A 19619-nucleotide genomic window follows, 5' to 3' on the forward strand; every position below is an offset into this window, starting at 1 on the left:
AGCCATTAAACTGGAAGCCCTAGAGTTCCTCTGTTTATCCATAATGCAGGTATTCTGCAGATGGTAAAATATGTAATATATAAAATAATTTTGCACATGAGATGACCCTTCAGGGCAGGAGGACAACACTTCCAACTTAAAAATGTATCACATTCGGTGAAACAGACCCCATCCACTTCAGGAAAGTTTATGTCCTTCAATCTTTCAGCCAGGCTCTAATGCTCAAATAAAATGAACAAGAAGTACTGGTTTGGGTTCTGCATCATTTATATGAAGCACATGCCCAGGTTCTTCATTTGGCCACTGGCAAAGCTACTAATCAAAGAACCAGAATATATGATTTTAAACCTTTGGGCTTAATACAACTCATAGATACTTTAGTTTGTCAGTGCTTCAGTGAAGCCTGTTTAACAGCATTACTGGGAACCCTTTTGGAGGCTTTAATAGACAATTTCCTTAGTCTTCTGTAATAGCTTATAAAACTTTTTGGTTGTTTTTGTTTTGGGTTTTTTGTTTGTGTGTTTGTTTGGGTTTTTTTGTGAGGGTTTCACTCAAAGCAAGCCAGCAACAAAACGTTCACTAAAATTTGCCCAGCACTTTGGAGGGGAATTGCATTGCTGTATCATTTCTCGTTACTGCCGTTACAGAACCTAATTTCCCAAGATGGAAATAAAAGAGGGAAGACAGTTTGAATGATTTCTCAAAGGGCTCATCAGTCCCTCCAGGAACAGCATGTTGGGTCCTAAACTACCAAAGGCAGCTACTCAAATTTTGGTTTAGCCTGAGTGAAGATTTTTCTAACACTATAAGGGGATGATGTATCAGATAGGGAATCCAGATTCTGGAAATCACTTGCCCTGCATTTCAGGAGGTATCCTGAAAAACACATATACACTCTCAGTTATGTAAAGAACACATAAAGTTCCACTTCGATGAAGAATTTTGCTTTAATCCAGAATTAGAGAGGTTTTTTTTGAATAAATTAATGCAGACAATTATGTACCAGGACAGGCTGACATTGCTAGCAGTTCCCACAGACACTAAAGAGAACTGTCAACACCCTAAAGACAAAAATGTGGTCAAAGAAACATTTTCTAGTCATCTGTAGCAATGAATTTGCTCAGCTCCTGCTCCAGGTTCCCTGTCACGCTGTTAACGCTCCAATGTCTCCCTGACTGAAGAGCCACACACTGCGGCTCTGCCTGGCAAAGCACATCCCAGCCCACGTGATCTGCTATTTCCCTGGCTAACCCGCACAAAGGGGTCCCATCCTGCACTGGAGGAAGAGAGGCCAGAGTTATGGATCACATTCCTTTGTGCCAGATATGTGGAATTACACTGGTTAAGACACTTTTCTGAGGAGAACGCTTCCAAGAGCTCAGTACTTCCAATAGGTCTAATGATATCAAAGGTGAATTTCAAATCAGCTTTGACAAGGTTTGGGTCAAACTCTAAATTAATAGAGCACTTTTTCTTCTGTTTTTTCAGACTAAGAAGCATTTGGCTGTGATGATAAATGTCAGGGTACACTCACAGCTGGTAAATTGGCATTTGGTGTGTTCAGTATCCTGTGTAGAGCAGCACCAGTTATCAGACATTTATAGCTCAGCATTTCACCTTCGATACCTCACTCTCATCTCACATAAGAGAAGATAGTCCTGTCTGGATTTAAATGTACAAAACAGCCCTTTGTCTGTACATTCCTAAGTGCTTTCTTCTGAGCTTTTACACTACTGATCTTGTTATTTTTTCCTTGCTGCTTCATAGCTACAAAACATCTTTTTTTCCCTATACTACCACAACTGATTTTCCTTAAAGGCCATGGTAGTGGTACTGGGATATGGGAGCAAAATCCCAGCTTTTTTCCCTGCGTGTGATATTCTGCATTGCATAATATTGCCTCAGAGAAAAAAAGCTTGAACATAAAAAGAAGGTCAGCTACAAACTGTATTTAGTCTCACTTGTTCTGCCTCACTTCATTTTTATTTTATGTTTTGGCCCAAACATTGCACAGCATCATCATAAAATATTGGTATTTATAGCACTGAGTGGCTCAAAAGAGCACTGGTCAGTGCAGATTAACTGCAGTGCCTGGGCACGATGGGCACCATGGAGCAAACTGGGTTTCGGAATCTGCCATTCCAGTACGGAGCTGCCTTGGGGCAAAGCGGTGGCTGCTTTTGTAACACTTCTTGCCTCCCTTGTTGTGCCAGGACTAGAAAAATCAGCTTCTTGCAAAGCTGGTTTATAAGGCCAAGAAGCAACGACATCCTTGGTTTTCCTTGCCCATGTTCCCTGGGAACAGCACCGGGGCTTAGTCTCCAAACTCTGAATAGTCTTCTGGGGCAAGCAGGGCGTGTCCTCTGGGCACATGTCCCCAGGCTATGACTTGCACCTAGGTCTTACATGTCTTTGGGGCTTTTTTGGATGGACAGCACTCTCCTGTCTGTAGGATGGAATCCAGTCACTCTGTTTATGCTGTATTTCCCCAATATTAATCCATACAAAAGTAATAATGCTTAAACATGGAGGCATCCTTTTCCTAAGAAAGGATGAACAGATCTGCTGTATCAAGTGAACAGAGTAAAAAGCATTCTTTCTAGTATTTCCTATCTCTGTCTACTAGACAGGTTCTGCTAAGTGAGGAAGTCTAATTGGATTTTGGGGGATTATTAAATCAGAGCAGTGCAAGCTCAATTTCAAATACTCTCACCATTTGTCTTTTTGGTATAAAATGTCTCACTCCCTAAATGCTGCAATTTTTTTTAAGTACCTAGGAAAAGGGATTGGAATAATCAACCAGCTGTTTAGGCCACAGAAGAATTTTAAAGGTCTTCTGTAGCCACATTAGTGAAAATAATATTCAGCTCATTTTAGAAGAACTCCCTTGACTACTCAGAGCTAGTTTTAGCAGCTTCTCTATTTGGACAGGAAGATATTGTGGCATCTGAATAAACGCCAGGTCCAGAGATGCTGAGCTCTTCCAAAGAGTGCTAAAAATTCATTGGTAAATTCAGCAGGCCCAGTTCTCCTCCCACTTTGCCATTTGCTGTGATTTAGTACTGAAATTGCAGTGGCATTCACAATATGCTGGTTCAATATGTTAGGAAGACTCAGGCAGCGCATAGGCCGCACAAATACGGCTCAGGAGAGGCAGGGCTGATATTTACTGATGGCTTGGCCCCGAGCAAATCACTTCCCTTTCCTGCGCCTCTCCTTCCCACTCATCATATGCCCTGTCTATTTAGATCCCAGGCATTCTGGGGCAGCAGGCTCTCCTGCCTTGTGCTGTGGGGGTACTCATATGAGGCTCTCTTCCTTGTTGTTGAATAGATTTCAGCAGGAGCTGCATCCAGCACAGAGCTGACGTCAAGTGGTGGTTAGGAATGGCATGTCCAGGGAACTGAGCAGCAAAAAGGGACAGATTGCTCGTGAGACAAAAGAGTGTTTTGGCTGCAAGGGGCCCTGATCTAAAGTGTTTGTGGAGGAGAAGCGATGCTGGCTATGCTCAGTGCCCCATCTGTCTGTCTGTATGTGGAAATTTAATTTTGTCTCCAATTGGACTCCATTGATCTTCACAGTGGTGATTGATTTCAAGGCCATAAAGCCTACGGCTGGGGTTGTTCTTGTTCCTGAACAAGACCTGATGTAATTTTCTTCCCGTTGTCTCTGCTGGAGACTCCTCTGGTTGTCAGGAGTACTGGGACTGTCAGTGCTGATGACCCTGATTAAAAATGTCACCAGCTCCTGCACCAAGGCTTGCATGGTGTCTGAAAATAATACGTCCTGTCAGGCAGCAGAAAAGTTTTCCATCACCTGATGGCTGAACACTCTAAACTAAACTGAGTTGAGATTTCCCAACTTTTAAACCCCTCTTTTGTGGAGAGGGTGAAATATGGCCAGAGTGAATTGTTTTTTTCCCTCCAGGCAGATATTAGCTGTGAGGATCAAGCCAGAGCCCCCTTCCTTAGCACCATGGGAAATCAGAGAACTCCAAAGTGGTCAGTCTAGGACATCTTGTGAGCCTTGACATCCTGATAAATATTTCAGAGATACATAAAGAAATAGCGTTTAAATGCTGTGCTGGCCAATGTTCTATAAAAAGCTGCAAGTGTTTATGGTGAGGGAAGTATTTAAAGCAGACTGGGAAAATGGATCAAGGGCCCTTCTCACCTTCCCCTCTTGCAGTGTTATGCCAAAGACATGAGAGTGGTCCTCTCACAAGGCTCCCAAAGCTCTGCAGCAAACTCAGCCACTTGTCCCTGATTCCAGGTCACCTTCAAAGGCTGTCTCCTTCATTTATCTCCAGAATCCTGTCTCAGTGCATCCTCAGGTATGACCAAACCAGTGCCTTGGCGTCCAGTGAACAGTGTCGTGCGTGGCCCTAGTGAGGGGTAGGGATGAGCAGGGACAGTGGCACATAAAGCCATGGCCAGGCCCTAGCAATGTGAATTTAAACAAAGCCACTTCCAGTGTCAGGCTCTCCATCACTTCTGCTCTCAACAGAAGTGCAAATAAAATGCAAGTCCTTACCTCTTCAACAAGCTGCAGCATTCGACGGGTGCTCTCAAGGGACTGAAAAATAATAGGAAAAAACACTGAGATTTGGCAAGTGATGCTTTCCAACACTAATGTGCAGGCTCATGCTGACAGGATCTTTTTCCTGCATTCTCTCCCTCCCCTCCAAATCAGGCCATCAGCAGGGCACTGGTGATCTCTCCAGCTCCACGGATGGCTAATGCAGCACACCTCGAGGCAGCTGCAGTCTCCAAGGCTTGTGCTCCCCTTGCTGACATGCTGTGGCAGTGCTGCTCGGAACCGCAGGTGTTCCACTTTAAAAATAAAGCCTGCGGTTTTCAGCTATGACTCTTCAGAAACATAACTGGTGACTTCTAACATTTAATAAGTTTGACAAATCGAAGGAATCCTCAGAAAATATTAAATTGCTGCCTTTTGCTCTGAGGCCAGTCAAATTGATGCACAATCTAATACCTAAACCAAACTCATGATCAATAAATTCCCTAATCTGGACTGAGCACAACATTAAATTTTACCCCAGCTGATTTAATTTCCAATTCCACTTTCAGTGTAAAGCTGATGGAAAAGAGCTCTAGAAATCCTTTGTGGGATCAGCTCCTATTTCTGGCTGTGCGTTTCACACCAAGCCCAGCCCCAAGTTCCCAGTTTAGCTACTGGTCTCACTTCATCAGCAAGCTGGTCGGCACGCCGCTGCATTTCTTCCAACTCATTGCGCATATCCGCGTCTTCCGCCATTTTAGCTGTGGGGGTGTTAGGGGACGCTGCAGATCAGGATTTGCACTCAGCTGCTTGGTGAGCCTGCTGTGAGAGAAACAGTGCAGTTAGGAGCTCTGCTTAACCATCAGTCCCACAAAAGCACTTTTATTACATCCTTCTCCTCACCCAAAGTCTCATTCGGGATAGTAATTCCTATGTAGTAGAGAGCAAATACTTCCTTTTTTCTTAACTTTTCAAATGCAACTCATACAGAAGCTGGACACTCAGGAGATCCTATTTGCTGCCAGAAACAATCTTGAAACCCATTCATTCTTCTCTAGAATTGAAAGGCTTAATGTGAAGAAGGTCAAGGTCAAGCCTCCACCACTCATGTCCTATGTTTCAGCTGCATTGCTTGGAAGGCTGGATGCTCAGCTAACACATTTGTAATTAAATTAAAGACTATAAAACTTTGCGTATTTTCATTGGCTAATGACTTATCTACCATGCTGTCGCTCAGACTATGAAATAATATTTACAGCTAGACTGGGAGAAGTCTACATGGGAGAACCCTTCACTCTGGGGGGAGTGGTGGTAGGACCTAACTGGCATTTTCAACTTCTCCACAAAGCAGGTCAGATTCTGATCTTCATTATCCCTCTTGATGCAGAAGGACCCCCCTGAGCTGGTCCTAATCAGAGGTCAGGATGCAGCCCATTAATCTTCAATTTGGTAGGGTTTCTTTTTTGTCACAAATTCAAGCTAGCTCTGATTAGTGAGCATGACTTGATTAAGAAAGGCGGGCCCTCCTACCATCTGTCAGGTCTTTATAACAACAACACTGGCTTATTTCTTTGCTTGATTCAAGCATGGCACATTGCAAATTACTGCTCACTGAATGCTAGATTTGTTCATTGCAGGAAAACCTAATTGCAGGTGCAGAGGAGGTGGGGAAGTTGTGGGAGACTACAAGTAAACAGCCATAAAGTAGATGCCATCATGCTCAATTACAGAAAGAGGACAAAAGCAGCCCCTTTCAGCAAAGCTGCTCTAAGGAAGGCAGGATCCTGGGGGCTGTTTTCTGTCCTGTCTTCGCAATATGTGTGGCCTTTATGAAACAAGATAAGTCAGGGCAGAAAAATTTTGGCTCTAAAATTTTAGCAATAACAGCTCTGTTAAAGTAGAAATTGCTACATATTGGAGATTAAACCTCTCTTCGATGGTGCTCTGCATAAGGACATCAGGAGTATGGGCTGAGCAGGTAGAGCTCAGTGGCAGGGCTATTTCCTGGATCACACCTGGTTTGCTTAGAAAGGTGTAAGGAAAGCAGACAGCTCCTTGCATTTTCTCTGCAGCTGCAGCAAGAGATCTGCTGTTTTTCTTATCTGAGAGGGAATATGTGACCTTCATGCCTTCACATTAGCTGTGCCCTCACTCGTGGTTGCTTTTCCTCTTTGAAGCTACAGCAGGAAGAAATCCATCTTGAGGAGTCAGCCCTGCAGCTATTGGCACGATATTCTACTTTCATCACTGCACACATCGCCACATCCTCGTCAGAGGGAGGCTGGCATTTTGTGATGGGTCACACCATGTGTAGGAGCCTAAATGTCTGCTGGAAAAGGAGGCCACCTGGTCCTGCCAGCTGCATGGTCACAGCAGTGTGAAGGACCAAGCTTAGGCAACTCATCTGCAAGCCCAGCGGATGTAAAGGCAGAGCTTAATTTCATGGCTAATACTCAGGCTGGTATCAGACACTTCAAGGATGCTCACAAACAGCAGGAAATGAGCTTTACAAAAACATGGTGCATTTGGATATTTAGGAGGGAAAGATAAACCGGGAACTGGTCTCTTCCAGAAGGGCATGTGAAGGTGTGGGGATACTCTCAAGGCCACCCCAACCTTCCCACCCTGCTGCTATGCTGGTGGTGCCCTTCGTAGCACTCAGCTCCAGAAAAACACTGCTGCTGGTCAGCAAATGGAACATGCTCAGGAGGGATAAGAAGAAGTCATTTTGGTAAAGAACCATGCTCCAAACTCCTGTCCTACTGAGTACAGGCTGGCTCTAGCACTGGTCACTGCTTCACAAATTGTGTTTTTTCCCCAGATTGCGGCATAACCCAGAGGTGAAATATTTCTAGCATGGCCTCTGTACCATAATACCAAGACTAAATCTGTGGACCTAGTTTTGAGCATCTGATTAAAATATTCTCCTCTGCCTGGACCCCTCGCTACACTTGTGCTGGCGGAGTAGTAGCACTGAGCTTGAGCCAAAATCAGGACAATTTGTTTAGGGCTTTGGGACTGTCTAATTGGTAAATACATGTAGATGTTGATGAGCAGGAAAGTGGTTCTGCTCTGTGCCTGTTGGTATCATCTCACTAGCTGTAAAGTGGGAGGTGATGCATCAGTGAGAGGGTGGGATGCTAGCAGGGAATTTGGTTCATTTTCTAAGCATATCCAGTGTGAGCTGAATAATTACAGACCTGTAAGTGAGTGGAGGTGACATGAGGGCTTCTACTGACAACAGCAATTTATCTATTGACTGTTCGTCAGTCTCTTCAGATAAAAAAAAAAAAAAAAATCACAGAAAATGCCATTTTCAGGTAGATTCCAGACTGACTTTTGATATTTTCCTTAGAATATTTTCTTGATCATGAGCCAGTGGTGGTAATGGGTGGTGCAAAAAAAGAAAACAAAAGGAAACAAACGTGGAGAGACTTTTAGAGAAGCATGGAATGGTTTGGGTTGGAAAGTTCCTTAAAGATCATTTCATTCCAATCCCCTTCCATGGACAAGGACACCTTTCACCAGGCCAGGTTGCTCAGAGTTCCATCCAACCAGGCCTTGAATGTTTGCAGGGACAGGGGATCTGCAGCTTCTCTGGACAACCTGTTCCAGTGACTCACATCCTCAGAGCCAAGAATTTCTTCCTAACATTTAATCTAAACCTACTACCTGTCAGTTTGAGGCCATTGTACCTTGTCCTGTCACTCCATGCTCTTGTGGGGTTTTTTTAGGTACCCTTCTTGGTTTGTTAGAACCATCAGTTGGCATCTTAGTGACAGACGTGTCTTATTTTGCATCAAGCTAAAAAAGTGTCAGAGCGTGTAAGCGGAGAGATGTTGTGCAGCAAGTGATGGAACTTGACAGGTTTATTGAGATTGTTTGGTATTTGTAAAGCACTTAGCATGGATTGAGAAATAGCAAAAAGCATTCTTCCAGACAAGTCATTTTACATCAAGTTTTAGTCATAAACAGAAGTGCCCCGCAGCTGTGCTGATTCAACTTTATTTAATAGAAAACCATGCCCAAGAATCAATAAAGGTTACTGATTTGCACACAGTGTGATAAACTACATATATTTTGTAGATGGCAGGGAATGAGTTTAATTTTTTTTTCAGATTTTGCAATTTATAACATGGAATAAAACAGATTAGAGATAGGATTTTCCTTGAAAAGTCCTGTTTAGGCTGAATTGCCATTCCAGTGTCATGAATTTCCAACAACAAACCCTGTTATCAATAAAAATCCTGGTGAGAGAAGAATTATGTTTTAAAGGGAATTATTGCTCTGAAGTACAAAGTAACAGTTCTCCCTCTATAGTGTTTCTTAGGAACACCTATAAAAAGCTTTCATTTAAAACTCCTGATGTTTTAAAGCATTGAAAATTAACAATTTCAGGAATGGTCAAGGAAAGTTAATCCATGATGAAATTTGCTCTTACTGATACTAGACAGACTTTCAAAAGCATAAGGTCTGGCTCAGGCCCACTGAAACCTGCACTTGTTTAAGTAGAACAGAAACAGGCCTCAGATAATATCAAGGACTTAGGGTACTAAATTCCCTGCAGAACTTATATTTTTGTTACTAGTTGATATTTTGCACTCTATTCTCATTGAAGTTAATTTGAACCAAGTATCGAAATCCTAGAATTGCCTTAGGAGTCTCTAATATAACTGGAATAAACTCTCCAAAGTGTACTCTGTACTTTTAACTTAAACTGCATTTTATTTTATCTACAGTCCCTGCAGAGATGACAAATCAGAAAACCAAAGTAGGGATGTAATATGTTAAGCCCTTTCAATCTAAAAATTTGATTAAAAAAAAGAAAGGTTACTACAGAAGTTACAGACCCTACATTGACTCAATTTGTGTTTATACTTTTGGTAATTGCCTATACAAATTCAGCCTCAAAATTTCATGTGGACCTTGGTTCTTCCATTTCAGAAAAGGAAATCCTCTGGGTTCACACACAAACATCCCCGGTGCTCTTTGAAAAGGAGAAAAAAGCCCAAACACTCCTACAAATACCATGTACAGCATGCTCCAGGCTGTGCTCCCTGTCTCCTACACAATGCAGCAACTCCAGGCACTTGGGTCATTTCCATCAAACTCCCTGCAGACAGTCTCATCCCTTGTGCCAGTGCTCATACAGAAGCACCACAGACAATGGTAGAGAGAAATACAGAGACTGGCTAATGGAAAGGCACTGCCTATTATACTTTGAATTCTGCATCTGCTATTTCAGTAGTGCCAAGATGCAGTGAAGAATCCCATAGCAAGAACATTATATAATCTCTATGGAGTAATACTGAAGGCTCAGAGAGACCTACATCTGTCCCCAGAGGAAGAGAGATACAGCAACTGACCTTTGAAAGCAAATATTTGCTTCACAGTGATATAAACACTTCAATGCAATAAATACAGGAAAATGAAAATGCTGCAATTTACTGGGGTGAAGGCAACACAGCAATATAATGTTCTTTTTTTAAGCACTCTCCCTGTTATTAAAGGACACATCTATTCTTCCCATAGATATTTGTAGACAGAAAATGACTGCATTGGCTATTTTACTAAAAAAATCAGGGTTGGTCAATCCCACTCTTTGTGCCTCCTCCTTGTAGAATTGAAAGCATTACCACAGTGGTGTGGTGTTTGTAGAACCACAGAAAACCTGAGGAGAGACTTTGAATCAAGTGTCTCAGGATGGATGTTGGGCCATCTAAAGGTGGAATTTGGGTTGCTGCTATTGTCTGGCTGTTGGTAGAAGAAGAAGAAACACTGTCAAAGGAGGAGATGAAGGGGGTCATCCTTGCTCTCCACCGTTGCCCCTCATTTGGCTTCCCATGTGGCATCCAAGGGGTGTTCAGCCTCTATGGGATCAGGCACAAGACAGCTCTGGGGATATGTAGGACCCTCCTGTCACAGGACACATCCTTTATCCTGCTGGACCTCCTCAACAGCTACCACTGCCCAGTAGGAGTTCTCTGCAGCTCACCTGTCCAGCACGTTGGCCGTGTCTTCCACCACCTTCACAAGCCTTCCCTAGAGGGGCTTCTGGCAGCTGTGTTATAGGAAATGCTCTGGCATTAACCCCAAAGCCCAGGAACAGCCTGATAACACCAGCGGGGAATGAAATGACATGAAAAGTGTGAACCTGCTGCCAGGGTGCTTAGAAACCATTACACGTGTGTGTTGCTGACACCAGCAGGCTCCCCCTGAAGCTGTGCTGAGGATGGAGTGTTGGAAGGCAGATCCCCACAGAAAGCCAGGAAAGTCACATGTGTGCTGCCCACAGTCAGTGTGACAGGCAACAGCTGGTGAGAAACTGAAGGGAGTTGGCAATGGAGTTTTTATAGGTTGTGGGCTCTCAGCAACGGCCCTCACAAGCTCCAACTCCTCTGACTTCTGTCATCTCCATCTTCTTTGACACATAGCTTAACACAAATAATTCTGTCTATAACTAAACTTGCCCTGCTTTTGCTCTTTCTGTATTTTAACTGACCTGAAAGCACTTGGAGAGGAAATGAGATAATTTTGAAACAAAAATTCCTATTTAAACATTTTACACTGTGGCACAAAATGTAACATGAAAAATTAGTCAGAATTTTAATTTAGATTTAATTTCTAAATAGATTTGAAAGAAAATCTTGAAGGAAGTCTTCTGTTCAGTTCTCCAGCACCTATTGCATGGATCTAATTTATCCACAAGATTTTCAGCAAAGTTCTCATTTCCAAAGAAACACCTTTTTAGCATTTGTGGTAGGGATTAAACCAAAAAGCTCGAGCTGTGTTTCTGTTGGGTCTGTCAGCCTTAACCCAAGGCACAGACACTTCATCTCTCTCCTGCACTTTGCTTCAAGCCTTTGGGCCCACTTCCACAGCCCAAGCTGACAGAGTAAAGGGATAATAACCAATTTCACTCTAAATTCTTGCTTGATATTCAGTAAAGAGTAATGCCTGCCAGTGAGGTCTCGTCAGACAGTGACTTTGGACAAGATAGGCACTGAGATCTTGGAAATCTGAATTTAGGAGAGGCAGGTAATTCCCAGTTTGTACCCATCTTCCTGCATCACCTTCGGCAACTCATTTTACTCTCAGGGCTTGCTTGCCTTGCCTGAAGGCAGATCTCTGGAGCTGTGTGAGGTGCTGCAGGGGTTGGGTTTCCTGCTGCTGGCTCTATCCATCAGCACCGTGCAGGTGTCCTGGATACCCTCTGATGGGACTGCTTCTCCACATCTAACTGAATCTGTCTCCCATCTCCACAACACAGATAAAATCCTTCTCTTCCTTACTGTCTTGCCCTTGTTTTGTCCTACTTAAATTGCAGGTGTTCCAGGGCATGGACCAGCACCTTCCCTGGGCTCCAGGACACCTGGGACTTTGGGATAAATGCTGGTGACTGTGCTGCCATGCTGGCACCCCTGTCAGCTGGCAGGCAACACGGCTGCTCCACGAGGCTCCTCCAACACGAGCCTGCTGCTTCACCAGGCTCCCGACCACAAAAATACAAGCACTGTGCCGTAGACCAGCCATTTTGTAACAATGTCACCTCAGAGTAATAGAAACTTGACTTTCTATCCATTTTACTTTGCTGCTAGAAGAAAACAAACCTCTCAATGTGTTATCTCTTCGCAGTCATTTTGATTTTTGCACCTATATACCCACACATTTTTCCTTTTGGTGTTTTTTTTTTTTTTTTTTTTTTGTTTTTTTTTTTTTTTTTTTTTTTTTTTTTTTTTTTTTTTTTTTTTTTTTTTTTTTTTTTTTTTTTTTTTTTTTTTTTTTTGCTTTCCCACAGAAACAGAAAAATATCTAAGGCAAAAATGTTTGTTCTGTTCATCTGGGAGAGCAACCAGGAAGAGAGGTGCAGGGTGAAGAAAGAAACCTTAGGGGGAGTGGGCACCACCACATCTACTGGCAGCACAGAGCAGAAACCTGAACAGAACAGGAACAGCCTGCTGTGAATCAAATTCCCTGTTATTGCCGCTCCCTGTCTCATGTAGCGTCATTTATAATTTAACAAGCTATGTCCTATGAATCACTAAGCTTATTGTGCTCCCACTAGTTCTGAGTCCACACCCTCACTTCTCCAATACCTGGAAAACGTTTTACTTCTGGCACAAATTGATTCCCAGCTAGGAAACAGCGGCCTGTTCCTGTGCTGGTGTTGTCCTGTGGCTTAAATATTTTCTCTTCTTCCCTGCTCTCTCCTTCTCTCTCTCTGAGGTACAGAAACAGGACTTGTAACGTTTCCCAGAATTTCTTATGATATGAAAGATGAGATCTGTTAGTCCTTTCCTGGGAGACAGATTGTTTGGTAGGCAGCTCTTGATTTTGCCAGTTCCATTTGAGTTAGTCTTCTCTGGGAAAGGGTGGCTGGCATTTCACAGGGTATTTTAAATGAGGGTATGGGCTTTGCTGAAAGGGCTTAGTGCTTCCCTGTCTTTCCAGGAGATACCTACTCCAAAATATCCTACAACCTCACTTGCCATTGGCATAGCTGGATCTTGATGGCTCAGAACAAGAAATCCAGGTATTAGTAGAGAGGATTAAAGAAAACATCTTGACTTGTGAAAAGCTGTTTGCATTCTGAGGCCAGAATCTCGGAGAAAAAACTAAAGGCAGCTGACTAGCTGGAGGATGAGATTTCTGACTGTGTAATGATTTCCAGTAGAATTCAAACCCTAAATCCATTCAGGTCTTCAGAATATTCACTGGCCATCACTGCAGCAACAATGAGCAGTCAGCCTCTCTTCAATTTGATTCCAACCTGGCTTTCTTTATACTGCTCCTAAGCCACTAAATCTGATTAATGGCCAATTTTAGAAGCTGGTGGTGAAAGTCACGCCCCGTTTCAAGCTGGAGGAAGTGTCACCACTGCCATTAGTGGGGTCAGAATTGCAGGTGGAGCTATGAGCCAGTGACAATGGTTCTCAGAGAGGCCAGCAGTGTGTGGAGGGGCAGCTTTGAGTGTGGAAACACCAAACAGAAGTGCCTGGCATCTCAAATACTTTTCTGCCAGATTTTCCTGGGGCTCTAACTTGCTCCCTTCTGTTTCTCTGAGATGGAATAGAAATATAAAATGGAAGTATTGCAAAACATTTATTGAGGAATTCAAGGCACAGCAAGGAATAAGAAGGCTGCATGGCTAATTTTCCTGGGGCATTCCCACCAGGCTCCATGAGGCCTGCTGCATTTGCTGTTCCTAGGTTTGTCAAAAGAAACTGCTCCCTCTGCACAGTCTTCTCAAGAGTGCCAGAGCTCCTGGTCCAGCCTCCATTCCATATACACATCCAAACCTCTTCCAGATCTCCTGGCTTAGGTTAACCATCACCCCTCAGCATTCCAAACCATAACAAGCCATGGGTGAGGAGCCTCCTTCTGTGCCTTCACAAACCAAGAGGAGCAGCCCCAGTGGCAACAGAGGAAGGGAGCTGAGCTTCTGCAAGAGAGCATTAAATAGCAGTTGTTCAAAAGACCTTGCTCCACATTGCCTCAACCTTTCCTATGTCTTCTCTGCCTCTGCAAAGTCAGCGCAAAATGTCAGAAGAGTTCCACCCTCTTGTATTACACACAGATCAAATCAATGGCAACAAATGCAAAACCAGCAGAGCTAATCCTCAAATTTCTCATAATGATCTAAGAAGGCAGCCTGACAACTGAGGAAAGACATTTTTAGGCTACATGCATGATGAAAAGGAAACCCACAAATTGAAGAAGGATTTTTTTAGGCTAAATGGATGATAGAAAGGAAACTTGCAAACTGGAGAATTATTTTTATGCTAAATGGATGATGAAAAGGAAACCCACAAACTGCAAAAAGGTATTTTTAGGCTAAATGGATGATAGAAAGGAAACCCACGAGTATTACAGTAAGAAAAGGGAGCACATTTGCATTGGCCTGACACAAAGCAGAGCTCATTTCTCCCGCAGTCTTTGTAAGTCTGCAAGTCAGGAGAAAATTTTGTGATAACTTTGTTTAATTTGAAAGTGATTTTTTAAAAGTTAAATTGAACATAATAATGAATAACTTCACACCTAAAACAGATGTGAAGTTCTTCATTTGTATGTTAAAAATTGGTGCTATCCCACCTTCACTAGTCCTAATACTCCTAGGACTGGATGAAACAAGCTGTGAGTTTAAGTAGCACGTTTACAGGCTTAGTGTGGAATGGCTGCTGATTGTGACAGGAGGGAAAAATGTGGAAAAGATTGGCAGTGACACAGTTAACCTTGTCAGCACTGATGTTGCCAAAGCTTTGATTTCAAAGTGATAGACAGGAATAAGGTGTTCCCCTGATGGTTTGTTTGTTACGGGCTGTCAGCACACTCAGCTGGCATTTCACTGCTTTCTGCATGGCTTGCAGTTTGCAAGACTTCTCTGCAGCCCAGGACTCACACCTACCCCTGCCCCTGAGCTGTGTAACACCAGTAAGAACCTTAACAGAAATGAAAAAAATTCAATTAATGCAGCTCTTACTAAATATAAACATTTTAATAGGCGAGTAAAACACACTGTGACTGTGAGAGCACCAGGAAAGTAAATAGACAACATTTCCCCTCTTGACATGTATTTGTGGTAAACAAAGCTATTCATTATGTTTATAATACTCATCCTTCCATTTCTGCCTGGTGGTAAAAGCATTTCAAGCAGTGGGCTGATATATTTTTAGCAGAAATCTTCTTTAACTAAGTCGTCAGAGTCAAATCAGCAGCTGACAAAATATAAGCATTATGAAACTGGGCTGGTGATGTTATTCGTAGAATTGGATTTTTAACGGAAGGACGATCTTTTTCACTATGAGGGACAGCAAAAAGAGATATTTAAGAAATTATCTCATTGTCTTTGAGATTCTTGGTTCTCAGTGATTATTCATGTTCCATCTACCTAGCCTTCTGCTTGTTCTGTCATACAGCATCTGAAGCAGGTAGCAAGAAGGAAGGGAACTTCCCAGCTTGGGCTGTTTTCCTTGTGCATGCAGCCATCTGTGGTGAGGGTACTGCCACATCAAGATGCAGCACCATCAGAAAATAGCAAAGGCACAAGAGGTTGCAAGCCTGAGTCAAAGCCCATCACCTCGAGGAACTGCTTTCCAAAAGGAGTCTCCTGCACCTCCCCACTATGGCCAGTGGGTTTTCTCTGGGGCAAAGGAGCTTTAAAAACAAACAAGCAAAACAAAAAGGAAAAGACTGACCTTTCTGAGGGTGCCCTGAGTATCCCCCAAGGATGGCTCGTGCTTTGCCATGGTCTTGGCTCAGGGCTCACTTTCTGCCACTTCCTACCCTTGGCTCCTCTCTCCTCTACTTTGTGTCATGGTCTCTGCTAGGAACTTAAACTATGGATGCAGGATTTAAAGCTGAAGGAGAGTTCATGAACTTTAAAAGCTTACTTCCTTTCAAGAAAAAAAGAAATAGCTACAACCATGTTATAAAAAGAAAGAACCCTATTTAGTTTGTAACTCCCCTCCTCTGTTTGTACACAGGTGACACACAGATAGACGTGTGAGTACATAAAATGCAGCAGGCATAATTTAAGGACACAGCAGAGTATCTTTTTTTGAAGGCAGCTTATGTAACAGAAAGGGCTGGAAACCCAATTTTAAATCACTAAACCTTTTACAAGTTTAAATTTTATTATTTCAAGGCTCTTTTACAGACTCATGATAACAAAAATTCCTGCTGCTATTAAACAGCTCATCTCCCTGAAGGGAAGCTGGACCCTTGACCAGTCCAGACCCATTCCCAAAATCCTGCAGTGCTGCAATTGCTGTTCAGAGAAGGGAGAAGATCTGGCAGCTTCCTACACTGGGCACAACTGTAAGATTAAATGGGAAGGTCCTTGGGTCATACCCACCATTCTCTACTGGTGGATACCTGTATCAAAACCAATAAATTAGGAACAAAGAGGTAAGGTGGATGCAGTGGATGCTTACATTGCACTTAGAGTTGTGCAAGTCAGATATTGAAAGCATTGACATTTCTGGGCTAAGCAACAAGCTGTATTAGCCACAGGAATGCATAATAGCAGCCCACAGGTATGCAAAACTTATTCACCTGTTTTCAAAGGCCACTGCTGCTTTCTGATTCACACCTACAACTAATTCCTGGCTGCTACTCCTTTTCCAGGAATCAGTAATACATATTCGAAGAAGGCTGATTAGAAACCTCTTTTTTCAGAAGTCCATTTCAGCCTTCACAGTGCACTCCTCCAGGGAAGATTGCCCAGACTTGCAGGTGAGGATTTAGCTCTACTAATACAAGAGCACAACTTCTATTCTTTTTTTCTTTCTCCTTTCTTTTTTTATTGACCAATCAATTCAACAACAGGCTGGATAGTGCCTCAAGGGCATTGCTTTCAACCACGTGATCGGCAGATTAACAGAGAGGCTGCAAAATCCTTTCCGCTCAAACTGTTTTAACAGAGGATCAACATCTTTCTCTCTGCGTGGGGATTTTTATTTAGCTGGTTCTTTTTATTGAGTTTGCTCATGTTTGTGAAGAAATTAAGGCCTGCAAGGGCATGCAAGATGGTCTGGTTTGGCTGCTAACCTTTTCCTTTCAGTTTGTGTTTGGGAGTAGAAAGTTTTCCGGTTCCTTATGGGATTGTTGTCCCTTCCCCAGGTTCTACTTGCATCATTAACCCTCATCAACCCACAGATGCTGGCACTGAAAGGATGGAATTGAAAACATTTTGAAAGAGCCCCCCATTTTCCCTGCTGCAGTTCTTGTTCTCACTAAGGGGAATGGATATGTTGAAACGGGCTGTGATACAATCTGCAGGGGAAAGGTTTGGGAAATTCGGGAGCTGGGTAAGTCCTGTGAGGTCACATGAGATTTGTAGAGCTCTGCTGAACAGTAAAAGAAGAGATTAAATTTGATCATGTAAATAAAATAAACAACAATTAACTGTTTCTTAGCCACAGCAGTCTGGCTCTTGGGAAGCAGCTGTTTGCACCATAGAGGTACATGGGGGCTCCAGCTGAAATCCTTAATATTCAGTGCCCAGATCCCTGAGCTGTGAAGGTACAACTACTGCTGGTGGCAAGAGGGTGCATCCATTGCTGTAGACACGAGGAAAACAGAACACAAAATACCTGAAACAGAGCAGAAAACCAGGCTGCCTTATATCCCTCTAAGACATAATGCACACCTGGAGCTGCAGAGATGGAGGATCAAATGTGAAGGTCTACACATAACACAGCCAAGAGGTTTTTTGGCTCTAGCACAAATCAGCCCTCTCACTCAGCTGCTGAGTGAGAAGATGAACCACAGCAGTGAGCTGGGACAAGAGCAGTTCACATACTAACAACAGAAACAGCAAGAATAAAATCAGCAAAAACAAACTAATGGCTAACATTCGACAGTAACCACAGTCTGGTCACAAACAAGTCACAGAATTCAGCAGATAGAGGATTTTCCCAGAACTGTGCCTGGATATTCCCACACTTCTGCTGTCAATATCCTACAGCTCCAGATTTCAAGCAGAGTGGGCACACAGCTGAGGGCAGAGGGATTTTGCCTCACTGCCTGGCAAAGAAAGCTCCAATTCTATTTTCATTTAAATCCTTAAACCTTTTCCTGCCTTTGCTGGGACCCACATGAGGTGACTTTGGATCTTTAAGACCAGAGGCTTTATAAAAATCCATGCCAAAATAAAGGAATAAATTATTCCTTGAAGAGGATGAATAGTGACAGCCAATCTGATTCTTCTAAACATTTAAACAGCGCTTGGTTTGCATCAGAAAAACAGGATTTGCCTTCCAACCTCCCCACCTTCATAAGATTCTCGTTTATTTAGGCACATCTGCTCTCATTCATGTGAGCATCAACCCAGAGTTTCTGGGTGTCGCTGCTTGTCCAGCCCTCGGTAGGAGAGCACAGCTTGGCCTGAGAGCCTTCAGCAGTGCTGCCCCCAGAGCATGGTGGGGATAGCTCACCCAGGCTGGGAGAGAGGCACCACGGCTCACAGAGCTGTGCCAAGGACAAGCGTGTGACAAGGACACGGAGCACAGCCAATGCTGGCACCAAGCGGGCCCTGCACCCTGAGCACACCTGGCCCTGCACAGCCCGTGCACAGAGGAAATGTCTGAGCAGCAGGGACACCTTCCCCAGAGCTGTGCTCAGCAGCCCTAGGTGCCTTCTGGAGATGCCCCATTGGGAGTTAGGGCTGGCATGCTGTGAAGAGATCAGGCACTAGAAAATGCTCTGCCTCACAAGGTGCTTTTACATTCCGGAGTGGCCAAGCAGGCAGTGTTCAAGGGGAGGTGTCTCAAGTGCATGCTGCAGCCAAGAGCTTTGCTGCAGCTACTCAGGGAACAGTAAATGTGTCTCGCCTCTGAGACCCACCAGGAGAGAGCTATCTTTTCAGGTTTGGGTAGAAGAACTCTGGTCTTTCAGTATCAGCCAAATTCCCTTGATTTTTTCAGCTGGTTTTAGTTTTGGAAAGCTTTCCCATCACTTCTACCGCTCCTGCAAATGAGGATTTTTAGAAATGGAAACATTTTAAAGACAAGAACAATACTTGCTAATGAAGTAATTTGTAAGTAAAATAAGTTCCAATCAAGAATATTGACGTGCTTTACTATATATTTATAAATACTACTCCTGTAAGTAAAGACAGCAGGATAGGGCATGAACTTCATTTGAATGTAATCCAATTTAAATCTAAAGCAATCATTGTTTACTTGTGTATTTTATGTAATTTAAATTCCTGAAAACCCCATGGTTCTTCACTCTTGACCTAACAATAATGTGGGAACAATTCTGTGTCTAAAACAGAATTTGTTTTCTACAAGCAACATTGCCCATTTCAGATATTTCAGACTGAACTGCTTTCACTATGCTGACAATATATTTCAGTAAGTGAATAAAGAGAGGGGGATGATGCCTTCCTTCCTGAAGCCCCAGTGGCACATACAACAGAAAATCCGTGTGGTGTAAGAGATCTTGGAGTGCAGCTGCTGTCTTCACACTTCACCCAAGGGTAGATTGGAGGCCACAGATTTAAATGAAGTTAATCTTGTAAGCTTTAAAAATTCATCTAAGGAGCAGATCTCGAGGACATGCAGCCTGGACCCATCTGGTAGACTACAAGCCCCTTG

The 19619-nt window shown here is 43.2% G+C and overlaps 1 protein-coding gene across 1 annotated transcript in view; it reads right to left on the minus strand.

Moving 5' to 3' along the window:
• Positions 1–19619, minus strand: part of SNAP25 (synaptosome associated protein 25) — a 61238-nt gene that overhangs the window by 22991 nt on the left and 18628 nt on the right. Inside the window, exons 2-3 of the mRNA XM_018918047.3 lie at positions 5203–5340; positions 4534–4575 (exon numbers count right to left, since the gene is read on the minus strand). Of these exons, the coding sequence (XP_018773592.1) occupies positions 4534–4575; positions 5203–5274 (114 nt within the window). The 5' untranslated portion in view covers positions 5275–5340. The remainder of the gene's footprint in view (positions 1–4533; positions 4576–5202; positions 5341–19619) is intronic.

This window comes from Serinus canaria, chromosome 3 (assembly GCF_022539315.1).
Source record: "Serinus canaria isolate serCan28SL12 chromosome 3, serCan2020, whole genome shotgun sequence".
NCBI lineage: Eukaryota > Metazoa > Chordata > Aves > Passeriformes > Fringillidae > Serinus > Serinus canaria.